The sequence below is a fragment of the Ornithorhynchus anatinus genome, chromosome 7, assembly GCF_004115215.2.
Source record: "Ornithorhynchus anatinus isolate Pmale09 chromosome 7, mOrnAna1.pri.v4, whole genome shotgun sequence".
NCBI lineage: Eukaryota > Metazoa > Chordata > Mammalia > Monotremata > Ornithorhynchidae > Ornithorhynchus > Ornithorhynchus anatinus.
In genome coordinates this window covers 4,755,080-4,776,724 of record NC_041734.1, presented here as the reverse complement: position 1 = coordinate 4,776,724, position 21,645 = coordinate 4,755,080, and the positions used below count along the sequence as shown (strand labels likewise).

The following is a 21,645-nucleotide window of genomic DNA, read 5'->3' as shown; positions in this document are numbered from 1 at the left end:
GAAGGGCCTCGGGATGTCATCTGCACAGCGCATTTCTACATTCGACCTAGAATCGTTCTCAAAGCCCCTCCTACCACAGAAGGCTTCAGACACGGTTCCCAGACGGTTCGTGCCACTTGGTTTATAGAAGAATGCCAAAACCTGATCCCATGTCACATCAATACCTAGCAGATGGCACTGAAGTAAATAATACAAACACACTCCAAATGACTCTCTAGCAGACAAACCCTGAAGAATGAACATTGCTTGCCCATCAATTGTTCTGTCCACCTACAATCACCAGTTAAACTTTCTTTGCTACTTGGGAAGGTAAGTCACAATCCCAGTATACTCAGAGAATTAAATTCTTAAAAGAACAATGTATTCCTTAAAGCAAGAAATGAAATTAAGATTAGACTATATGGATTTTTTCTGGGTTAAAATGACAAGTATACATTTAAGGTACGTACAAAATCGTGATCAAAAGCATCTTCCACTATGTCAAAGGACATAAAGATAAATGTATGAGACTATGTGCATTTCAGTTATGGTGTTGGCCTGGTAGATAGAGCATTGGCCTGGGAGTCAGAAGGATCTGGGTTCTAATCTCAGATCTACCATCTATCTGTTGTGTACTGTACTTACTTTTGAATTACATTTTGCAAGCTCAACATCATACCCAGTTCCCCTTTCATCTTTTCTCTGTTGGCACGGCATTCTGCCAAGTAGCGAAGAGCCTGAAACACAGAGAGAGAGAGAGAGAAAAGTTAGTTCTCCAAAAGCGGGTAGAAATCCCAACAAACTGTTTCCAAGAACATTCCAAAATAAAGCTACTTATGCTGGGCAATGAAGTTTTGTTTTTTTGTTGTTTTTTTTTTTTAACATTCTGCTACCCAAGACACTTATAATGTGAAATAACTTTGCTAACCTTGGGCTTTTCAATAAGCAGGCTGGCAGAGACTCTAGTTACCAGTTCAGTGCACTCAATAAATACGACTACGGCTAAATGCATGAGCTCAAAATTAACTCCCTTGCATAGAAAATTCCTCCTATCCCTCCCATGATATTTCTAGGAATCTGGCTTGAAGGATCAAGTTTTTCTATGGCTACCACAGAAGCTGCAATTGAAGAAATATCAGGAGGTGGAGGTCTGTGCCAGCCCACTGCTCAAAACTATTCTAGTGAATCAGTGAAAAAGCCATGAGAGCTTCAAATGAAACAATTATCACTTTAGCTCAGCTTCTCTGATGAGAAGTTTTTCATCTTAAACATCATTCATTCCATGTGCCTAAGATTAAATAATTTTTGAGTCCCACGTTTCCCTACGAACTCTGGAAGGCAGGTGAATGAAAACACCTGCAGACACAATTACGTATGCAAAGATGAGCTCTAAAGCCCAGGGGTTAAAAACCAAAATTGAACATGCCACCTCAAAACACTTAGAAGCAGTTGGGGAAAAAGTAATCACTGTAGTACGTGCAATTCGGATGAATTCCAAAAAATGCCTGGCATTCGGTACAATGTGTGGAGAAAAGTCTACTTTCTTACCTGGGTAACTCTTGAGGGGAAGCAGAGGGAAAAAAAAAAGATCCCCATGGTGGTGTGCCTCTCTTTTTAAAAAAAAACTGAAAACTGATGTTGTTAATAGTTTATTCCCTAAATTGAAGTAATTGTACAATTTTTGAGGACAGAACCAAACTTAATATGAATTGGGTGGGAACTTTATAAATAATGGTGGTGGTGGTGGTGGTATTTGTTAAGCGCTTACTAGGTGCAAGGCACTGTATTAAGCACTGGGGGATACAAGGTGATCAGGTTGTCCCACGTGGGGCTCACAGTTTTAATCCCCATTTTAATGATGAGGTAAATTGAGGCCCAGAGAAGTTAAGTGACTTGCCGGAAGTCACACAGCTGGCAAGCGGCGCAGTCAGGATTCGAACCCATGACCTCTAACTCCCATGCCCAGGCTCCTTCCACTGAGCCACGCTGCTTCTCCAATCCACTGATTATTTTTCATCTCAATTTAGATCTATCTGGAAAGAATTGTTACCCTATTTAAAAATTCACCCATAATACATCTTTTCTACCACTATTTTTAGTGACTATAACATACTCAATATTCAACATGAAAGAATCATCTCCTCTTGCTGGTTCTAACTTTGCCACACTCCGCGGTATGAAAACACTCGGTGGTTCACCCATTAGAAAACTCTAGGAGAATGACTGCAATAATGAAAGTCTTCATTTCTGCGGATGGAATGGATTTAAGCCATTGCAATTTTACAATCACTGAAATAAGTCATCTCTAGGTCACTTTCATGTCCATGTCATTTTCATAGAGAAGCAGCATGGCTTAGCGGAAAGAGCTCAAGCTTGGGAGTCAGAAGTCGTGGGTTCTAATCCCAGCTCTGCCACTTGTCTGCTGTATGACCTTGGGCGAGTCACTTCATGTCTCTGGGCCTCAGTTACCTCATCTGTAAAATGGGGATTAAGACTGTGAGCTTCACGGGGGACAACCTGATTACTTTGTATCTACCCCAGCGCTTAGAACAACGGTTGGCACATAGGAAGCACTTAGCAAATACCATCATTATTATTAAGTCCACTCTGCCAAAACACATGACTTTCCCCAATGGTGGGCTGTTGTTCCTGTCACCATCAGGGTGAGCCCTTTTGGCTTAGTTGAAAGATCACGAGTCTGGGAGTCAGAAGACTGTGGGTTCTAATCCTGGTTCTACCGTGTCTGCTGTGTGGCCTTGGGTAAGTCACTTCACTTCTCTGCGCCTCAATTACCTCATCTGTAAAATGGGGACTAAGACTGTGAGCCCCATATGGGACCGGGATTGTGTCCAACCTGATTACCTTGAATCTACCCCAGCACTTAAAACAGTGCTTGACACAGTAAATGCTTAACAAATACCACAATTACTGTTATTATTATTATTCTACAAAGTTGAGAATGTTGGGAAGGCTTTAAGTATCACTGGACTCTTGATGACCTGGGTGGCTAAACCCTGAGGCCCCTACTGGTCCCACACGACAGACTTTGAACTTTGTCTTTATGTTGCTTTTTGTATTTCTAACATTTCAACTTGCCCCATACGTGTCTGTCGCCAAATCCTTCCCCACCTTATTCTTAGGTTGGGAGTCCCTGGAGGGTCAGGGGCCGTGTCTAATTCTCACCTGGGTATTATTTCCCCCAGGATCTACCGCAGTGCTCTGTGCACTGTAGTCACTTAAACATTACTGCTAGTATCTTTTAACAACTTCCTATTTTTCGTCCTTCAGAACAAGGGCTCAACATCTTTGAGGCCCAATCTTCTAGAGATGGGGCAGGTTATAGAAGTTCTTGCAAATGCTCAATTCTGAGACTTCAAACACAGAATCAGTCAATTACATAAGTGACTTTGATGGTTTTGCCAACTCCAACCACATTAGCTACTTTTAATGCAAGCACCCGGTCTTCGGTCCACATCCGTACAGAAAAATCCATTTTTCCTCAGAAATTTCCCCCCCCCCACAAACCACAGCACCATTTTAACATCTGCCTCCAAATCAAGGTATCTGAAAATCTTACTGCTATCCCAGTGATTCACCACAGTGCTTCATTCTCACTGATTACAGAACTGAGTGGCTACTAGTTTTATCATCTAGATTATCTATATACTACTAGATTTTTTACTGAGTGTTTATGCCGGTACTTTTTATATTTCAAGGAGTTTTTTGGGGGGGGGGGATGGGCAGGGGCAGGGGCTTATCACCAGTGTTTAATTTTTGCTGCCTCCTTGCACTCCTACCCTTTTATTCGTTCATTCAATACTATTTATTGAGTGCTTACTGTGTGCACAGCATTGTACTAAGCGCTTAGGAGAGTACATTACAATAAACAGACACATTCCCTGCCTACAATGAGCTTATAGACTAGGGGGAGACAGACAACAGTACAAATAAATATAATTACAGATACGTATGTAAGTGCTGTGGGGCTGGGAGGGGCAAAGGGAGAAGGTCAGGGCGACGCAGAAGGGAATGGGAGATGAGGAAAGGTGGGACAATCTGGGAAGGCGTCTTGGAGGAGATTGGCCTTCAGTAAGTATACAGTAAGTATTGTGTTACTCTCAATAAAGCCAATCTGAGTGGGCAAGGATCATCAAGGAAATAACACCTTAGGAAAACCAAAGTTTCAGTATGGTTGCTAGGCCTTTTGGGGTAATTCATCCATTCATTCAGTCAGTCGTATTTATTGCTTACTGTATGCAGAATACTGCATTAAGCATTTGCAAAAGTACAACAACAAAGTGACATTCCCTGCCCACAACGAGCTTCCATTCTAGGAGGCGAGGAGACAGACATCAATACAAATACATAAAATTACAGGTTGGACACAAGTGCTGTTTGGCTGGGGGATGGCAGCAAAGGAAACAAGAGGAAGCAAGTCAGGGCGACACAGAAGGGGGTGAGAGATGAGGAAAAGCGGGGCTTAGTCTGGGAAGGCCTCTTGGAGGAGATGGGCCTTCAATAAGGCTTTGAAGGTGGGGAGAGTCATTGTTTATCGGATTTGAGGGTATGTGCTACGTGACTCCAGACCGCACCTATTACGTGTAGTAATGTGCTACAGAGGACGGAAAGACAGGACAGGACAGTGGGGATGACAAAGCAAACTATCAGCACAAAAACTAATCAAATGCATATCTAATGACAAATCTTTCCTTTTTCCCCAAATCCTACACTAAAGTCTTAAGGAACACTGGCCTTCCCATTTACCCTTGGGAAGAAAGCTTGGCTTCTGAAAGAGCGATCAGAATAGCGACTCATTGATTGCCTCTGAGTTAGGAAGATTTATAAAAGCTCAACATTTTCAGTACAGATTTTTTTTTCCCTCAATAAAGGAGGAGAAGTCCAGAGATGGCACTTCTGGAGAGAAATGCTATTTGCCAGTATCCATGTGCAATGAGAAGAGGGAACTGCTACGAAAGACACTCAATGTGTGTATGGGGCAAGGAGGGAAGGAAGGAACAAGAAGATTGATGAGGAGAATCAAGTGGATGAATGAGGGTGGCAGGCTGAGGAAACGGAGTGGTCATTAAATAAAAAAAACAAGAAAACCTTTGTCAGGCCTCCACCCCGTTAACTTCCTAAAGGACATTCTAACTAGTTTAATTGGTGAGGGAAATATTTGGCTGCATATTGCTTCACCATATGTCATATTCCCTTCCCAAGCCCATTTCACCCTACTCAAACACAATTCAATTAAAAGTGGAGAAGTGGACACATCCGATTTGCTTCCACCAACTACTTTCAAGAGGCTCTTGGCGTTCAGGAAGCAGAATTACTCACCATTTGCCACATTTGATGAGTCCTGAGGGACAGTGTGGCTTAAGGGAAAGAGCATGGGCCTGGGGGTCAGAGGACCTGGATTCTAATCCCAGCTCCACCACTCATCTACTGGGTGACCCTGGGCAAGTCACTTAATTTCTGTGTACCTCAGTTATCTCATCTGTAAAATGGGGATTAAGACTGTGAGCCATGTGTGGGACAGGGATTGTGTCCAACCCGATTATCCTGTATCTTAGTACAGTGCCTGGCACGTAGTAAGCACTTAAATGCCATTTTAAAAAAATCCTCAAGAGTTTCAGAGTCATTCTAAACACTACAATATCTGCTTTAAAGTGGACACTAACTTTGCCCAAATTCACTGTGAGGGCACCTCTGATTTTCCAAAATCTTGACATTAATTTAGCCACCTAACAAGACCAACTGCCTGGCCACAGTCTTTGGTTCTGTCCTGCCCTGTGGGGGGAACTAGGGGGAGGCGGGGATTGGGGACGGGGGGGATGGAGCAGTGGGGCGAAGGGAGGTGGTAGGGGGACGTAAAGCCACCGTAACCGTGGAGTGCCCTGGTGTATAGGGTAGGTGAGTGGGGCGGGGGGTCCTGAGCCAAAGCCGAGCTTTCCACCGGCTTTCTTTCCTTTCCCTAAAGATCAAAGCTAGCCAGGAACTACGGGATGGAAGGAATGGAGAGAAAATGACTCAAAGCCCGAGGTGGTTTCCGGAGAATCGTCTCTTTCCCCTCAGCGTGGATCCCCAGCACTGGCAGGCTGGCAGGCAGACAGGCAGCGGCAGAGGGAGCAGACTTTCAGTCCTTGGTCAGCGCCTCCCTCGAGGCCAAAAAGCAGGATGATTGCACGCATGAGGGGAGGCTTATTTAACTTGGAAGAGCACACCAAGATGGACTCGAGTCTTCGGCTACAAAGGATGGTCTTGTGTTGAGCATGAAATACAGTCAAAGAGGAAGACACAGTACCGGAACACCACCTCCCAAACTGTCTCCATGTAAAAGACTCCACAGGGCAGGTGTCACTAGGCTTTCAACATCCCCCGCAATGTGGCAACTAGGCAGGAGTGGGGGAAGGGTAAAAGCAGATCTCTTAGGTCACTCTGACCCACCTGCTCAAAGCTTTGCCCCATGGCCCGCTAGGGAAGCAAAACATTAACTGCACTGTGAGCCCACTGATGCCTTTGACCAAATAGGCAGGATGTCTCTCCATCAGCATGGGTAGAGGAACGCAGCACCAGGAAGATGAGAAGTGTTCTAGCTCTCAGGACGGTCATGGAGCTAGGTCACGCTCCCTCTGACCACGAGTCAAACAACACAGATACTCAAGCAACCAAATTTGCCTCAGGGCAGGGAGAGAAATGGTGTTTGACACCAACGCAACAGACCCACCTTCCGCAACTGTAAATTATCGTATGTCTGTCGCCCCCTTGGACTGTAAGCTCCAGTAAGCGCTCATTAAATACAACTGAATGAATAAGCTCCATGGTGCCGGAGATTCTATCTCCTTTATCTTCTGAACAATCCCAACTGCTTTGTACTGTGTTCTGCCCGCAACAGATGCTCAATAAATACTATTGGTTAAAAATCCTGCTTCCCCCTGCTTAGGGCTGTCCTCCTTTGAAGCCATGGGTCCGAGAATGCGAGAGTCGATCTATTAAATGGCTACAAAGAACTTACCTAAGCTTTCCATGTCTGTAACCACTAAAAGCTTCTAAAAGTTTACTGCGGTTACAGATCTTTAGACTAGGGAGGGCTTAGTCAAAATGCAAAAGCTTTAAGATTGTCTCCAAACAACAGTATTTATTGAGCACTTCCTACGTACAGAGCACTGTACTAACTGCTTGGGAGAGTACGCTATAATACAGTTGGTAACATGCTCCCTGCCCGCAAAGAGCTTACAGTCTAGAGGACTCCAGAGATTTTTTTCCAAATTTCCTCTCTTAAGTATTCTAATTTGACGAATAAATCTTCAAACAGGGTAGGACCGACTGAAAAGTGGCAGCCGGATACAAGGAACAAAGAGACACTCACTCTGTGATAAATACTTCACTTAGATTTCTTTTATGGTATTTATTAAGCCCTTACCATGTGCCACACACCGTTCTAAGCGCTGGGGTAGATACAAAGTAATCAGCTTGGAAACAATCCAAGTCTCATACGGGGCTCGGCTCACAGTCTTAATCCCCATTTTACAGATGAGATAACTGAGGCGCAAAGTAGTTAAGTGACTTGCCTAAGGTCACACAGCAGACAAGTGGTGGAGTCACGATTAGAACCTACGTCCTTATGACTCCCAGGCCCATGCTCTATCCATTAAGCCACATTGCTTCCTAGGATCAGAATCTTCTTTAACAGGCAATCAACATTTACCTTTCTAGAGCCCGATACTAGCTAGAGAGCAATTTAAAGAGTAAGACATTTTGTTTCTTCCAGCAGTTTAACAGGTTTATAGAAAGGAGCGTGTATTCATTTAAAATCACTGCTGGCATCAACATCACTTCCATAGAGCTGAGAAAAAAAACCCAGGCTCCCGGTTTCTGTTTTTCTCCATCATTCCTTTCTCCAAAGGTGACGAGAAGGTGACTGCAGCAGGGTCGGGGCAGGCCCGTGCATTTAACGATCTCCGAGCTTCTGCCTGGCTCCTGTCCAGTTTGGAACATCTGAACTTCCCTTTCTGAAATCCACAGAGTCCGGAGCTGGCTGCGACTCAGCTCTGCTTCCCCACACCACCTTTTAGACAGCATCCTGCTGGCCACAAACTTGTAGGGGGCTCAACGTTTACCGACCGTCTTGTGCAAATTCAAATGCTTTACGGGTGTCCTTTTTTTCCCTCCCGTCGTGGGTTTCACTGGCGAGTGACAGGCTGGCCTAGCTCTGCTGGTAGTTGCCCGGTATTTTTGTCTGTGCTGAGTTTTCATTATGGCTGAAAGGGAAAGTGTCTGCTAATCCTGTTGTACTGCACTCTCCCAAGAGCTTAGGACAGTGCTCTGCATACAGGAAGTGCTCAATAAATTCTATTAAATGAATAAATGATTGAATGAATACCACTGATTGACTGACTGGTAGTAGGGTTCAAGGATAAAAATAGAAAACTGAAGTGCACAGATAATCCAAAGGCCCCCTTTCAGTCTTTTATTACTTTCAACCTTCTCTAGCAAACCTTTTATCAAATTTGAGATTCACCGACACCCTTTCTGCCCTGGTAGCTGGTGATCTATCATAAAATGCTATGATCCTAAACTAGAGGCCTGCCCCAACGGATTCCCCTTCCACCCCACCAAAGAATGATCTTCTTAAGCCAAGTACATGACCTTCTTTCACTAAGGGCTTTCCAAAACTACAGAGAACCTGGTGTTTTACTGATTAGACTGTGAACTCACTGTGGGCAAGGAACATGCCTACCAGCTCCTTTGTATTGTACTCTCCCAAGTGGCTTAGCAGAGTGCTCCGCTCACAGTCAGCACTCAATAAATACCACTGATGATGATGATTTCCCTCTCCCAAGCCCTAACTGGGCATCTCAAACTGGTGTGGGGATCCCAGCCGGAAGCAGAGCAACCTACCTCAAAGAACGCTACTAATGACCTGTGCTACCTTGGAGAACCAAACCTCCGTGAGAATGAGTGAACTGCCTGAAACATTGTGGAAATATAGCACTGCAAAAACCCAGATCAATAGTCACCACCATCTTGTCCCTGAACCATATCACACAATTAATATTATTATGGCATTTGTTAGGTGCTTACTACGTATCAAGCACTGTTCTAAGCACTGGAACATATATAGGTGGTTCAGGTCAAACACGGTCCCTGTTCCACACGGGGGTCCCAGTCTAATCTCACAACTGGAAAGCGGTGTGGCCTGGTGGATATAACTCGGGTCTGGATGGCGGGAGGACCTGGGTTCTAATCCCGGCTCCGCCGCTTGTCTGCTGGGTTACCATCACTTCATTTCTCTGGGCCTCAGTTACCTCATCTGTAAAACGGGGATTAAGACTGAATCCAGTGTGGGACAGGGACCGGGTCAAACCCAATTACCTCGTATCTACCCCAGCGCTTAGTACAGTGCTTGGGACATAATAAGCACTTAATAAATAGCACAGTTATTAACTGTGGAAGTAGAGAGAGAGCAGGACTACCTAAAGAAGGAGAGGGAAGTAAGAAGCACCCTTCTCCATTTAAATCATTTACCTGTTTAGCTCAAGAAATTAATTTGCACAGATCCCGCCCCACGACCACCCTGGGGGACGGCACTCGTTTCCGGCATTCCCGTGCCGGCCCCGCAGGTGGTACTGACCGGCAAGGGAAAGGTGGTCTAGGCCGCACCCACCCCATTTTCCAGAAGCGGTCACTGAGGCACAGAGACGTAAAGTGATTTGCCCCAGGTCACACAGCAGACGAGTGGCAGAGCTGGGATTAGAACCCATGACCTTCTGACTCTCAGGCCCGTGCTCTATCCGTACGCCATGCTGCAGCTCTCGGGCTGGGGGATGGGACTCCCACCCTGGATGCAAAACTGAGGCAGGGGGAGAGCAATCACAGGGCCCCGGTTCTTTGAAGCAGGCGGGCCCACTGAAGAGCGGTATCACTTACCAGCAAAGCTGAATGGACCACGGGAGGGTTGGGGTGATCCATAAACAAGATGAGGCCCGGCAGACATCCCTGATCCTGGACGATGGCCCGCCGGTTTAGCGGGTCGGCCGCTAGATCCCGCAACTGGTTGACTACCGACAGCGCGTCGGGCTCCTCGTTCATGGTGGAGGAGTTCATCCTCTATGCCACATGTATGAAATCCTACCGAGTGCTCTATGGAAAAAAAAAGAAAAGAAATGAAGTCCTGTTTAACACCGTGGTAGACAACAGCACAGCTGTAGCAAGAACAAATCCCCTCGACTGCCACCCAAAACTTGAAAAGTGAAGGGCTATTTGAAATTTACCTAGAGGAAAACTGACCGGACCGTGCTTCAGTTTCCAATACACGTAAAACCGGTCCTGAACTTAGGCAGAGGGGCCAAAGCAGCTAGTTCGGTACAAGGATGCGCTGTTCGGTTAAATACGGGCGTATCTACGCAAACACCCCACCCTGTGCTACACCGAAAACTGGGAGTTAGTTGCCGAGGAAACACCAGCATATGTCCTGCTGTCACGACGGGAGTAGCTCTTTTTGAGCAAAAGCTCTTCCTAAGGGACAAGGATGCTAAAGAGAAAAGAGCACCAGAAGCCACAAAAATCAAACAGGACCATGTGAGGGATGGCTTTTTTGCGTTTGCAACGTGGCCAAGACTATGGGCCCCACACTGGCCTCTCTGGCCTCACGTACACACACTTGTACGCTCATTGCTGAACTTCACCATCACTCCCTGCACCACCTTCTTCAAATAGGGAGGGAGGACAACTGTACACAGATTTAACTGCACTTTCACTTTCATATTTTAACTCATTACACCCTGGGAACTGGCCTTTAAAGACCAGATTTCACTTTCAGATTTATATATGGCTATGGAATCCCAGAAGCTAGCATAAATAAGCTATGATTTTATTTTTCAGAACCCTGAAATAACCAGACCTGCTTCACTCCTGTTCCTTTAGCACATATGTATACATCTGTAATTTATCTATTTATCTATCCTAATGCCTGTCTCCCCCTCTAGACTGTGAGCTTGTTGTGGGCAGGAATGTGTCTATCTTGTACTCTCCCAAGTGCTTAGTACACAATAAGCGCTCAGTAAACAAGATTAAATGAATAAATGAACAAATGAAAGGGTCTGGGAGTCAAAGAACCTGGGTTCTAATTCGAGCTCCACCGCCTGCCTGCCTGCCATGTGACCATGGACAAGTCATTTCACTTCTTTAGGCCTCAATGACCTCATCTGTAAAATGGGGGTGAACTGCCTATTCTTCCTCCTTAGGCTCTGAACCCCACGTGCAATGGGGACTATGTCCGATCCGATTAACTTGTACCTACACACCAGAGCTTTGCACATAGTATCGCTTACCAAATACCACATTATTATTGTCCATTCTCCACATTTTTATATCAATTAATGGCATGAGTACTTACTGAGTGCAGAGCACTGTAGTAAGCACTTGGAATACGAACAATACAGTCGGTGGGCAAGATCCCTGCCCTCAGGACTACCGTATCTGGGGGATGTTATGCCTGTCTTCCCTGTTTGAGGAAGACAAAATAGTTTGCACCTCCCCAATGGCTCGGTACAGTGAACCGCGCACAGTGGGAGCTCACTAAATTCCATTTCTACTCCCGCTACCGCATACTGAAGGGAGATACACGGTCTACGGTCAACGCTTGGATCCAGCTCCGGACCTCCGCGGTCCCAGTAGAGCCCGTGGTCCCGCCATACTCTCCCCGACCCCATCAACCCCAAAACCCCCTCCTCTTCTCTCCACATCCACCCTCGGCTGGCCGGAGCACGGTGGCGGGAACCGAATCCTGCGGCTGAGACGGCCCCCCGCCCCGGGACCGGAGAGCAGCCGTGGCCGAATCGCTCCGCATCTTAAAGCGGCTTGGAAACGGCCCAGAAAACGGCACGACGAGGAGAGAAGCTGTGCTGACGCTGCCTTAAAGCCAGGCTTCGTAGTGACAGGTCGCACCGGGCCCCTGAGCCAGGATTCTTCCGCTGGACCAGAAGGTGGACAACTCAAAAACGGAACCACAGGCCGACGGAGGCAGGAAGCAAAGTTAATAGAAAGAAGCAGGGGGGAAGGTGGTGGGAGACCTATTATTATGAAAGCTCTTACCTCACCACAGATCATCTGCACCCACTCCCGCCCCCTATAATCATCTCATCATATTTCTGGGAATTCCTTATAAAGCCATCAGGTCCTCGAGGACATGCGTTTTTCACGCTACGTTTTGGGTAGAAAAGAGGGGCGGGATGGGGGAACAGTCTTACCTCCGCACGTTTCTTTCGGCGTGGCCTAGTGGAAAGAGCACAGGTCTGGGAGTCAGAAGGACCTGGGTTCTAATCCCAGCTCCACCACTTGTCTGCTGCGTGACCTTGGACAAGTCACTTCACTGGGCTTCAGCTCCCTCGTCTGTAAAATGGGGATTAAGACCGTGAGTCCCATGTGGGACAGGGACCGTGTCCAACCTGCTTATCTCATGTCTACCCTAGTGCTTAGTAGAGCGCCTGGCATATGGGAAGCAGTGTGGCTCAGTGGAAAGATCCCGGGCTTGGGAGTGAGAGGTCATGGGTTCAAATGCTGGCTCTGCCACTTGTCAGCGGTGTGACTGTGGGCAAGTCACTTCACTTCTCTGTGCCTCAGTTACCTCATCTGTAAAATGGGGATTAAGACTGTGAGCCTCGCGGGGGACAATCTGATTACCCTGTGTCTACCCCAGTGCTTAGAACAGTGGTCTGCACATAGTAAGCGCTTAACAAATACCAACATTATTATTAAACGCTTAATACCATTTAAAAAAAAAATGTGAGACGGTGGTGGAGAAATGGCCTCATGTTTGGTGTAGGGGACAACCCATCAATAATAATGTCGATGGTAATTATCAAGCGCTTACTATGTGCCAAGCACCGTTCTAAGCACTAGGGTAGAAACAAGATAATCAGGTTGTCCCACCTGGGGCTCACAGGCTTAATCCTCATTTTACAGTTGAGGTAACTAAAGCGCAGAGAATTTAAGGGACTTGCCCAAAGTCACACAGCTGACAAATGGTGGAGCCGGGATTATTAATAATAATAATGTTGGTATTTGTTAAGCACTTACTATGTGCAGAGCACTGTTCTAAGCGCTGGGGTAGATACAGGGTAATCAGGTTGCCCCACATGAGGCTCAGAGTCTTAATCCCCATTTTACAGTTGAGGTCACTGAGGCACAGATTAAGTTAAATGACTTGCCCACAGTCACACAGCTGACAAGTGGCAGAGCCTGGATTCGAACCCATGACCTTGTCCTCTGATTCCCAAACCCAGGCTCTGTCTACTAAGCTGTGCTCCACTAGAACTGGAGTTTCTTCTTAAAGGGGTGGGAGGGTTCACCCAAAATAGTCCCCTCATTGTAGGAGAATTTACACTCCCTACTATTCCGGCACTATCTCACCTATCCATCGCTACGGGAGGGACAGTCAAGCGGAGGCCTGTCCTTTCCACTCCTAGCTTGGGCAGTGGCTAGCGGGTGGCAGGCCGTCGGCTACAAATCAAAACTCCCCCGTGCTGGGCAGTGGAGGTAGGGGAGAGAATGGAGGGCAGAGACTCGAGTTTATCGGGCGGAAGGCGGCAACAGTAAACCACTTGCGGATTTTTACCAAGAAAACTCTATGGATCCACCACCAGAACGACTGCAGGTGAAGAGCGGGGCGTTCCGGGAGAGATGTGTCGGAAACGACTCGACGGCATAAGGCAAGACAGTGAGCCAACCACTGTACTAAATACTGGGGTGAAGAGAGGGTAATCAGACTGGACGCAATCCCTGACCCACATGGGGCTCCCAGCCTAGAGGGGAAAGAGAAGAAGTATCGAATCTCCATTTTCCAGACGAGCTACCTGAAGCATGGAGAAATTAAGAGACTGTCACCTGGCAGGCAAGTGGTGGGGCTGGGAACTCGAACCCAGATCCTTTGACTCCCACGCCTGTGTTCTTTCCACTAAGCTACTTCCTATAGCTCAGCACGCTGCATACAGAAGGCGCTCAACAAATATTGATCGAAACGGACTTGTCGTGCCATCCTTTAGACACTGAAACCGAGGTTTCATAGATCACACAGGAATAGCTGGGTAGGAAATCGAAACATGTAAGTTTGTGATTTCATCTTCATTTTGGACGAGCTATTCTCAAATGCGGCTGCCCAGCTAAAAAAACCCAAAATTAACATGAATCATTTCGCTTCCACACACTTTGAAAAATACAGTGTTGCAAGGAATGAAAAAAAAATAGTCATTTACATCACAAGTGCTACAAGGATGCGATGAAGCACACTTGCTAGTCTTTAGTCAATCACTTTTTAGGAAATTGATAAAAATCACCAAAGCGAAAAGGGTTAGGGGAAGAAAAGGTTTTGTAACAAACTGTCAATTCTCACCCAATAAACTGAGTTCTGTATGGGGAAAGACTGAGGCCCTGGAAGACTTTGGTCTTCAGTCGTATTTTTGAAGTGCTTACTTTAAGGCAGCAGCATGATATTGACATTTCGTTGATGTCGTATGACTCTTCTTACACGTTTCAATTTATTGATGAGGCTCATATTTCTCTAGTATTAACCAGTACAAATGACTTCCAATCATTAAGTTTTGGCCTCAACCCAAAGAGAAATAACCTAATAATCACAGGGCAAAGCACTCTACTAAGTGCTTGGGAGAGTACGATATGACAGACATTCCCTGCCCACAGTGAGCTCGCGGTACTGGGGGCAGGGGGAAGGAATCTTAAGGAGAGGTCTCCAAATAAAAACTGTTGGAGCACAGGGCGGTCCTAAAAACTCCCTTCATAACTGAGAACACTAAAACCAGTTAGGCTGCCAGCGGCAAAATTTCTTCCCGTGGCTCAGCTCGGGTCTCTCATTTTGAAAGCTCAAAAGGCCCTGTCTTGCCTTTGTAAGCTGGCCAAGGTCATTAGCAGTTCTCCGACGCAGGACACCTTTTTACGAGGTGAGGTGATGTGTCAGTTCAGTTCCCCTCCTCTGGGCTAAAGTGTTAATGTCTTTCTTTGTGCATTGAGAACCAGATGCTCACATACCAGGAACATCTCTGAAGGTGTTTACTGTTCCAATGGACGTGTAAGGACAAACCTCTCCGTTTTTCCTTCCACTGTTCCCCCACTTCCATTAAAATGCACCTGTGCCACCTTTCTTTCCTTCACACCTCCGTCCTTCGCCCTCCCTCCCTTCTCCCCCATCGTCGTATCTTTATTATCCCACCAGACCTACATCCAAGAGTCCCGGGATAATAATAATAATAATGGTCTATGGCCTCCTGGTCATCCCTGCACCACCTCAGAAGTACCACATTTTTGCTTGGAAGGACACAAGTCAAAGTAAAGAGGCCTTGAGATTGTACACTCATTATGGGCGGAGAGTGTGCCCGCCAATTCCGCTGTACGCTCGCAAACGCTTAGTACAGTGCTCTGCATATAGTAAGCACTCAATAAATACCATCGATACTGATGATTGGAATGGGAAATGCTGCACCTGGAGAACTGACCATCTTGCTTTTACCCCCAGATGCTGTTGGGTATATTATTTAGACTGTTGATTGTCTATCTGTTGCCAAATTGTACCTTCCAAGAGCTTAGTACAGTGTTCTGGACATAGTAAGCGCTCAATAAATACTATTGAATATTATTTCTCAAACAGATCAGACAGAGCAGTGGCCTCGCCGGGACACTTTAGCTCTCTCCATCTGGAGAGAAGAAAAGGGTGAGACTCCAAACCACTGGGGAAAGGAAAACGAGAGGGTGGGAAGAGAGGGAAAAAGAAAGAGTGACATTAGGCCTGCAGAGTTCTCTCTGGATGCCCCTCTGCATTCGGAGCTTAGAACAGTGCCTGGCACATAGTAAGCGCTTAGCAAATACCATCATTATTATCATCCTTAACCCTCCATCCTCCCCACCCTCAGATGAAACGACCCAGAGCCAGAGCCTCAGTGGGAGCAGGGTGACACCGCTTAAGGTTAGAGCAGCAGCGTGGCTCAGTGGAAAGAGCCCGGGCTGGGGAGTCAGAGGTCATGGGTTCGAATCCCAGCTCTGCCGCTTGTCAGCTGTTTGACTGTGGGCAAGTCGCCTAACTTCTCTGTGCCTCAGTAACTTCATCTGGAAAATGGGGATGAAGACTGCGAGCCCCACGTGGGACAACCTGATTACCTTGTATCTACCCCGGCGTTTAGAACAGTGCTTGGCACGTAGTAAGCAGGTAAGAAATACATTTTTATTATTATTATTATTATTTTAGCCCTGCTCGTACACACGGAACCGGCAGGGATCTGGGATGGGTGAGGTTTGGAGGCCTCCGGACCAGAAAGCCAAGGGGGCAAAGACGGGGGCAAACAATGGGGGTGGGGGGAGCAACCTGATCACCCTGTATCTCCTCCAGCGCTTAAAACAGTGCTCAGCCCCTAGTAAGCGCTTAACAAATACCATCATCATCATTATTATTATTATCAAGTGACTTGCCAAGTGTCACACAGTTGACAAGGGGCGGAGGCGGGATTAGAACTCACGACCTCTGCCCCCCAAGCCCGGGCTCCTGCCACTAAACCACAATGCTGCTCAGTGCTTGCCACACAGTAAGCGATTTATTAACAATAATAATAATGGTATTTGTTAAGCGCTTAACCATGTGGCAGGCTCTTGCCACTAAACCATAACGCTTCTCAGCGCTTGGCACAGAGTAAGTGCTATATTAATAATAATAATAATGGTATTTTTAAGCGCTTAAGTATGTGCCAGGCTCTTGCCACTCAACCGCAATGCTGCTCAGTGCTTGGCCCAGAGTAGGTGCTTTATCAATAATAACAATGTTATTTGTTAAGTGCTTAACCACGTCCAAGGCTCTTGCCACTCAACCACGCTGCTTCTCAGTGCTTGGCCCAGAGTAGGCGCTTTATCAATAATAACAAGGGTATTTGTTAAGCGCTTAACCATGTGCCAGGCTCTTGCCACTCAACCACGCTGCTTCTCAGTGCTTGGCCCAGAGTAGGCCCTTTATCAGTAATAACAATGATATTTATTAAGCGCTTAACCATGTGCCAGGCTCTTGCCACTCATCCACGCTGCTTCTCAGTGCTTGGCCCAAGTGCACGCTTTATTAATAATAAGAATAAGGGTACTTGTCAAGCGCTTAAGTATGTGCCAGGCTCTTGCCACTCAACCGCAATGCTCCTCAGTGCTTGGCACAGAGTAGGCGCTTTGTCAATAATAATGTTGGTATTGTTAAGCACTAGGTGCAGAGCACTGTTCTAAGCGCTGGGGTAGACATAATAATGGTATTTGCTAAGCGCTTAACCATGTGCCAGGCTCTTGCTCCTCAACCTCACTGCTTCTCAGCACTTGGCAGAGAGTAGGTGCTTTAATAACAACAATAATGCAATTTGCTAAGCGCTTAACCCTGTGCCAGGCTCTTGCCCCTCAACCTCGCTGCTCCTCAACGCTTGGCACAGAGTAGGCGCTTTATTAATAACAATACTGCAATTTGCTAAGCGCTTAACCCTGTGCCAGGCTCTTGCCCCTCAACCTCGCTGCTCCTCAACGCTTGGCACAGAGTAGGCGCTTTATTAATAACAATACTGCAATTTGCTAAGCGCTTAACCCTGTGCCAGGCTCTTGCCCCTCAACCTCGCTGCTCCTCAACGCTTGGCACAGAGTAGACGCTTTATTAATAACAATACTGCAATTTGCTAAGCGCTTAACCCTGTGCCAGGCTCTTGCCCCTCAACCTCGCTGCTCCTCAACGCTTGGCACAGAGTAGACGCTTTATTAATAACAATACTGCAATTTGCTAAGCGCTTAACCCTGTGCCAGGCTCTTGCCCCTCAACCTCGCTGCTTCTCAGCGCTTAGCAGAGAGTAGGTGCTTTACTAATAACAATAATGCAATTTGCTAGGCGCTTAACCCTGTGCCAGGCTTCTGCCCCTCAACCTCGCTGCTCCTCAGCGCTTAGCCCAGAGTAGGCGCTTTATTAATAACAACGGCATTTGCTCACAGTGTGCCAAGCACTGTACTAAGCGCTGGGGTGGGTTTACCAGACACCATGATGATAAGACTCTGTTGTGGCTCCTCCTCCTCCTCCTGCGGCCCGACCTACCGCGCTGCCGCCGTCCGGTCCCGTTCCCTCCGGCTCCGGCCAGGCCCTCCGAGCCCCAGCCGCGGCCTCCCCCGCGGTGACCCGGTGACCCCGCCACCCCGGCGCTCCCGGCCTCCTCATTGGCCGAGCCCTCCCCCCCGCTCCCCCAATCCCCGGCCTCCTTCTTAACCTCCCCCCCCGCCATTGGCTGCTTCCAAAGCGAAAGCCCCCTCCCCCAGAGGTCTATTGACCCTCGTCCCTCGCCGTCCGCCCCCGGCCGTGGCGACCGATGTTTGATTGACGGCTGGGGGGTGCGGACTACAGTTCCCAGAGTGCACCGCGGCGACGACTACATTTCCCGGCAGGCCACGGGGTCAGGACCTGACTCTTCCTAATAAGAGAAGGGCTGCGGGTTTAGGGAGCGCTCACACTGTGCGAAGCGCTCGTCTGAGCCCTTGGAAAGTACGATTGGGGCCACAGAGACGATCCCTGGGACACATTCAGTGAGATCAAGTCATCAGTCACGTGGTGGGAGCTCCCTTTCATTCATTCCCTCATTCATTTAGTAGTAATAAGGAGAACGTCGGTATTTGTTGGTATTTGTTAAGCGCTTACTATGTGCCGAGCACTGTTCTAAGCGCTGGGGTGGACATAGGGGAATCAGGTTGTCCCCCGTGGGGCTCACAGTCTTAATCCCCATTTTACAGATGAGGGAACTGAGGCACCGAGAAGTGAAGTGACTTGCCCACAGTCACACAGCCGACAAGTGGCAGAGCTGGGATTCGAACTCATGAGCCCTGACTCCAAAGCCCGTGCTCTTTCCACTGAGCCACGCTGCTTCTCCATTTGTTAAGCGCTTACTATGTGCCGAGCACTGTTCTAAGCGCTGGGGAGACATCAGGTGGTCCCACGTGAGGCTCCCAGTTCATCCCCATTTTACAGGTGAGGGAGCCGAGGCCCAGAGAAGTGTAGAATAATAATAAGGTTGGTGTTTGTTAAGCACTTGCCGTGTGCAGAGCACTGTTCTAAGCAATGGGGGAGATACAGGGTAATCAGGTTGTTCCAGATGAGGCTCACAGTTAAATCCCCATTTTACAGATGGGGTAACTGAGGCACAGAGAATTTAAGTGACTTGCCCATAGTCATACAGCTGACAAGGGGCAGATCTGGGATTCAAACCCATGACCTCTGGCTCCCAAACCGGGGCTCTTTCCACTGAGCCACTCTAATCCCGTCCCCGCCACCTGTCTGCTGTGTGACCTTGGGCAAGTCGCTTCCCTTCTCTGGGCCTCAATTAACTCATCCATAAAAAGGGGATTGAGACTGTGAGCCCCACGTGGGACAGGGACTGTGTCCAACCTAGTATGCTGTATCTACCCCAGCACTCAGCACAGTGCTTGGCACATAGAAGCGCTTAACAAATACCACAATATTATTAAAATGGGGATTGTATATCTGTTCTCCCTCCTACCTGGACTGTGAGCTCCATGGGGGACGAGGACTGTGCACCACCTGATTTGAGCTCTATCTGCCCCAGCCCTGAGAACCGTGTTTGACAGATAGTAAGTGCTTAGGAGAAGCAGCGTGGCTCAGCTGAAATAGCCCGGGCTTGGGTCATGGGTTCGAATCCCGCCTCTGCCACTTGGCAGCTGTGTGACTGTGGGCAAGTCACTTCACTTCTCTGTGCCTCAGTGACCTCGTCTGTCAAATGGGGATTCACTGTGAGGCTCACGTGGGACAATCTGATGACCCTGTATCTACCCCAGTGCTCAGAACAGTGCTCTGCACATATTCATTCAATAGTATTTATTGAGCGCTTACTATGTGCAGAGCACTGTACTAAGCGCTTGGGATGAACAAGTCGGCAACAGATAGAGACAGTCCCTGCCGTTTGACGGGCTTACAGTCTAATCGGGGGAGACGGACAGACAAGAACAATGGCACTAAACAGCGTCAAGGGGAAGAACATCTCGTAAAAACAATGGCAACTAAATAGAATCAAGGCGATGTACAATTCATTAACAAAATAAATAGGGTAACGAAAATATATACATAGTAAGCGCTTAACAAATACCAACATTATTATTAACAGAGACCATTTTAAAAAATCTCCATAGTCAATGCCAGCAGAAAACAAGAATGGTGGAATAGTCACTACAGGAAAAATAATGCCTAATCATGCCGAATGCTTGTTAACCCTGCTCAGGACCTACAAGATGGTGCGACCTCCCTCCCTACTTAATGAAAAACAAGTTTGGCACCACTGAGTCACTCCAGGCCTCAGTGACCCTCCCCGCCATGGCCTCCTTCTGAGCCTTTGTCTTGGGAACCAAGCTCTTCCCCCCTGGAGCTTGAACAGGGGAAGCAGCGTGGCTCAGTGGAAAGAGCCCGGGCTTGGGAGTCACAGGTCATGGGTTCTAATCCGTCACTTGTCAGCTGTGTGACTTTGGGCAAGTCACCTAACTTCTCTGGGCCTCAGTGACCTCATCTGTAAAATGGGGATGAAGACTGGGAGCCTCACGTGGGACAACCTCATTACCTTGGATCTACCCCGTGCTTAGAACGGTGCTTGGCACATAGTAAGCGCTTAACAACTACCATCATCGTTATAATCCCGGATCATGGGTGCTAATCCTGGCTCTGCCACCTGTCAGCTGTGTGACTTCGGACGAGTCACTTAACTTCTCGGTGCCTCAGTGACCTCGTCTGTAAAATGGGGATGAAGACGGGGAGCTTCATGTGGGACAACCTGATTGCTCTGGATCTACCCCGACGCTTAAAACAGTGCTTGGCCCATAGTAAGTGCTTAACAAATACCATCATCATTATTACTAGAGAAGCAGCGTGGCTCAGCAGAAAGAGCCCGGGCTTGGGAGTCAGAGGTCAAGGGTTCAAATTCCTACTCTGACACTTGTCAGCTGGGTGACTTTGGGCAAGTCACTTGACTTCTCTGGGCCTCAGAGAAGTCCCTCATCTGTAAAATGGGGATGAAGGCTGTGAGCCCATGTGGGACAATCTGATCACCTTGTATCCCTTCCAGTGCTTAGAACAGTGCTTTGCACATAGTAAGCACTTAACAACCCATCATTATTATTATATAGAGAAGCAGTGTGGCTCAGTGGGAAGAGCCCGAGCTTGGGAGTCAGAGGTCATGGGTTCGAATCCCGACTCTGCCACTTGTCAGCTGGGTGACTGTGGGCAAGTCACTTCTCTGGGCCTCAGTGACCTCATCTGTAAAATGGGGATGAAGACTGGGAGCCTCACGTGGGACAAGCTGATGACCCTGCATCTCTCCCAGCGCTTAGAACAGTGCTCTGCACATAGTAAGCGCTTAACAAATACCAACTTTCTTCTTCTTATTATTGTTATTATTATTATTGTTCCCCAGCCACTCCCTCAGCGGCTCCCCTCCTCGGGCTGCTTCCCCTCCTCTCCGCTAGGGGGCGGAGGAGGCACGAGGCCCCGCCCCCCCCACTTCCGCTATTGCGGCCTCGCGCTCCCAGAACCCGCCTCCTCCCCGAGCGGCGCCGGCGATTGGCTCCGACGGGGCGCTGACGCGGCCGGCGCCTGGAGGCGATTGG

The 21,645-nt window shown here is 47.8% G+C and overlaps 1 protein-coding gene across 1 annotated transcript in view; it reads right to left on the bottom strand.

The window, feature by feature from the left end:
- Positions 1 to 12,271, bottom strand: part of ARMC1 (armadillo repeat containing 1) — a 31,867-nt gene extending 19,596 nt beyond the window's left edge. The window contains 3 exon segments of the mRNA XM_001513428.4: positions 625 to 716; positions 9,910 to 10,122; positions 12,231 to 12,271. Of these exon segments, the coding sequence (XP_001513478.2) occupies positions 625 to 716; positions 9,910 to 10,086 (269 nt within the window). The 5' untranslated portion in view covers positions 10,087 to 10,122; positions 12,231 to 12,271.
- Positions 12,272 to 21,645: the final 9,374 nt, after the last annotated feature.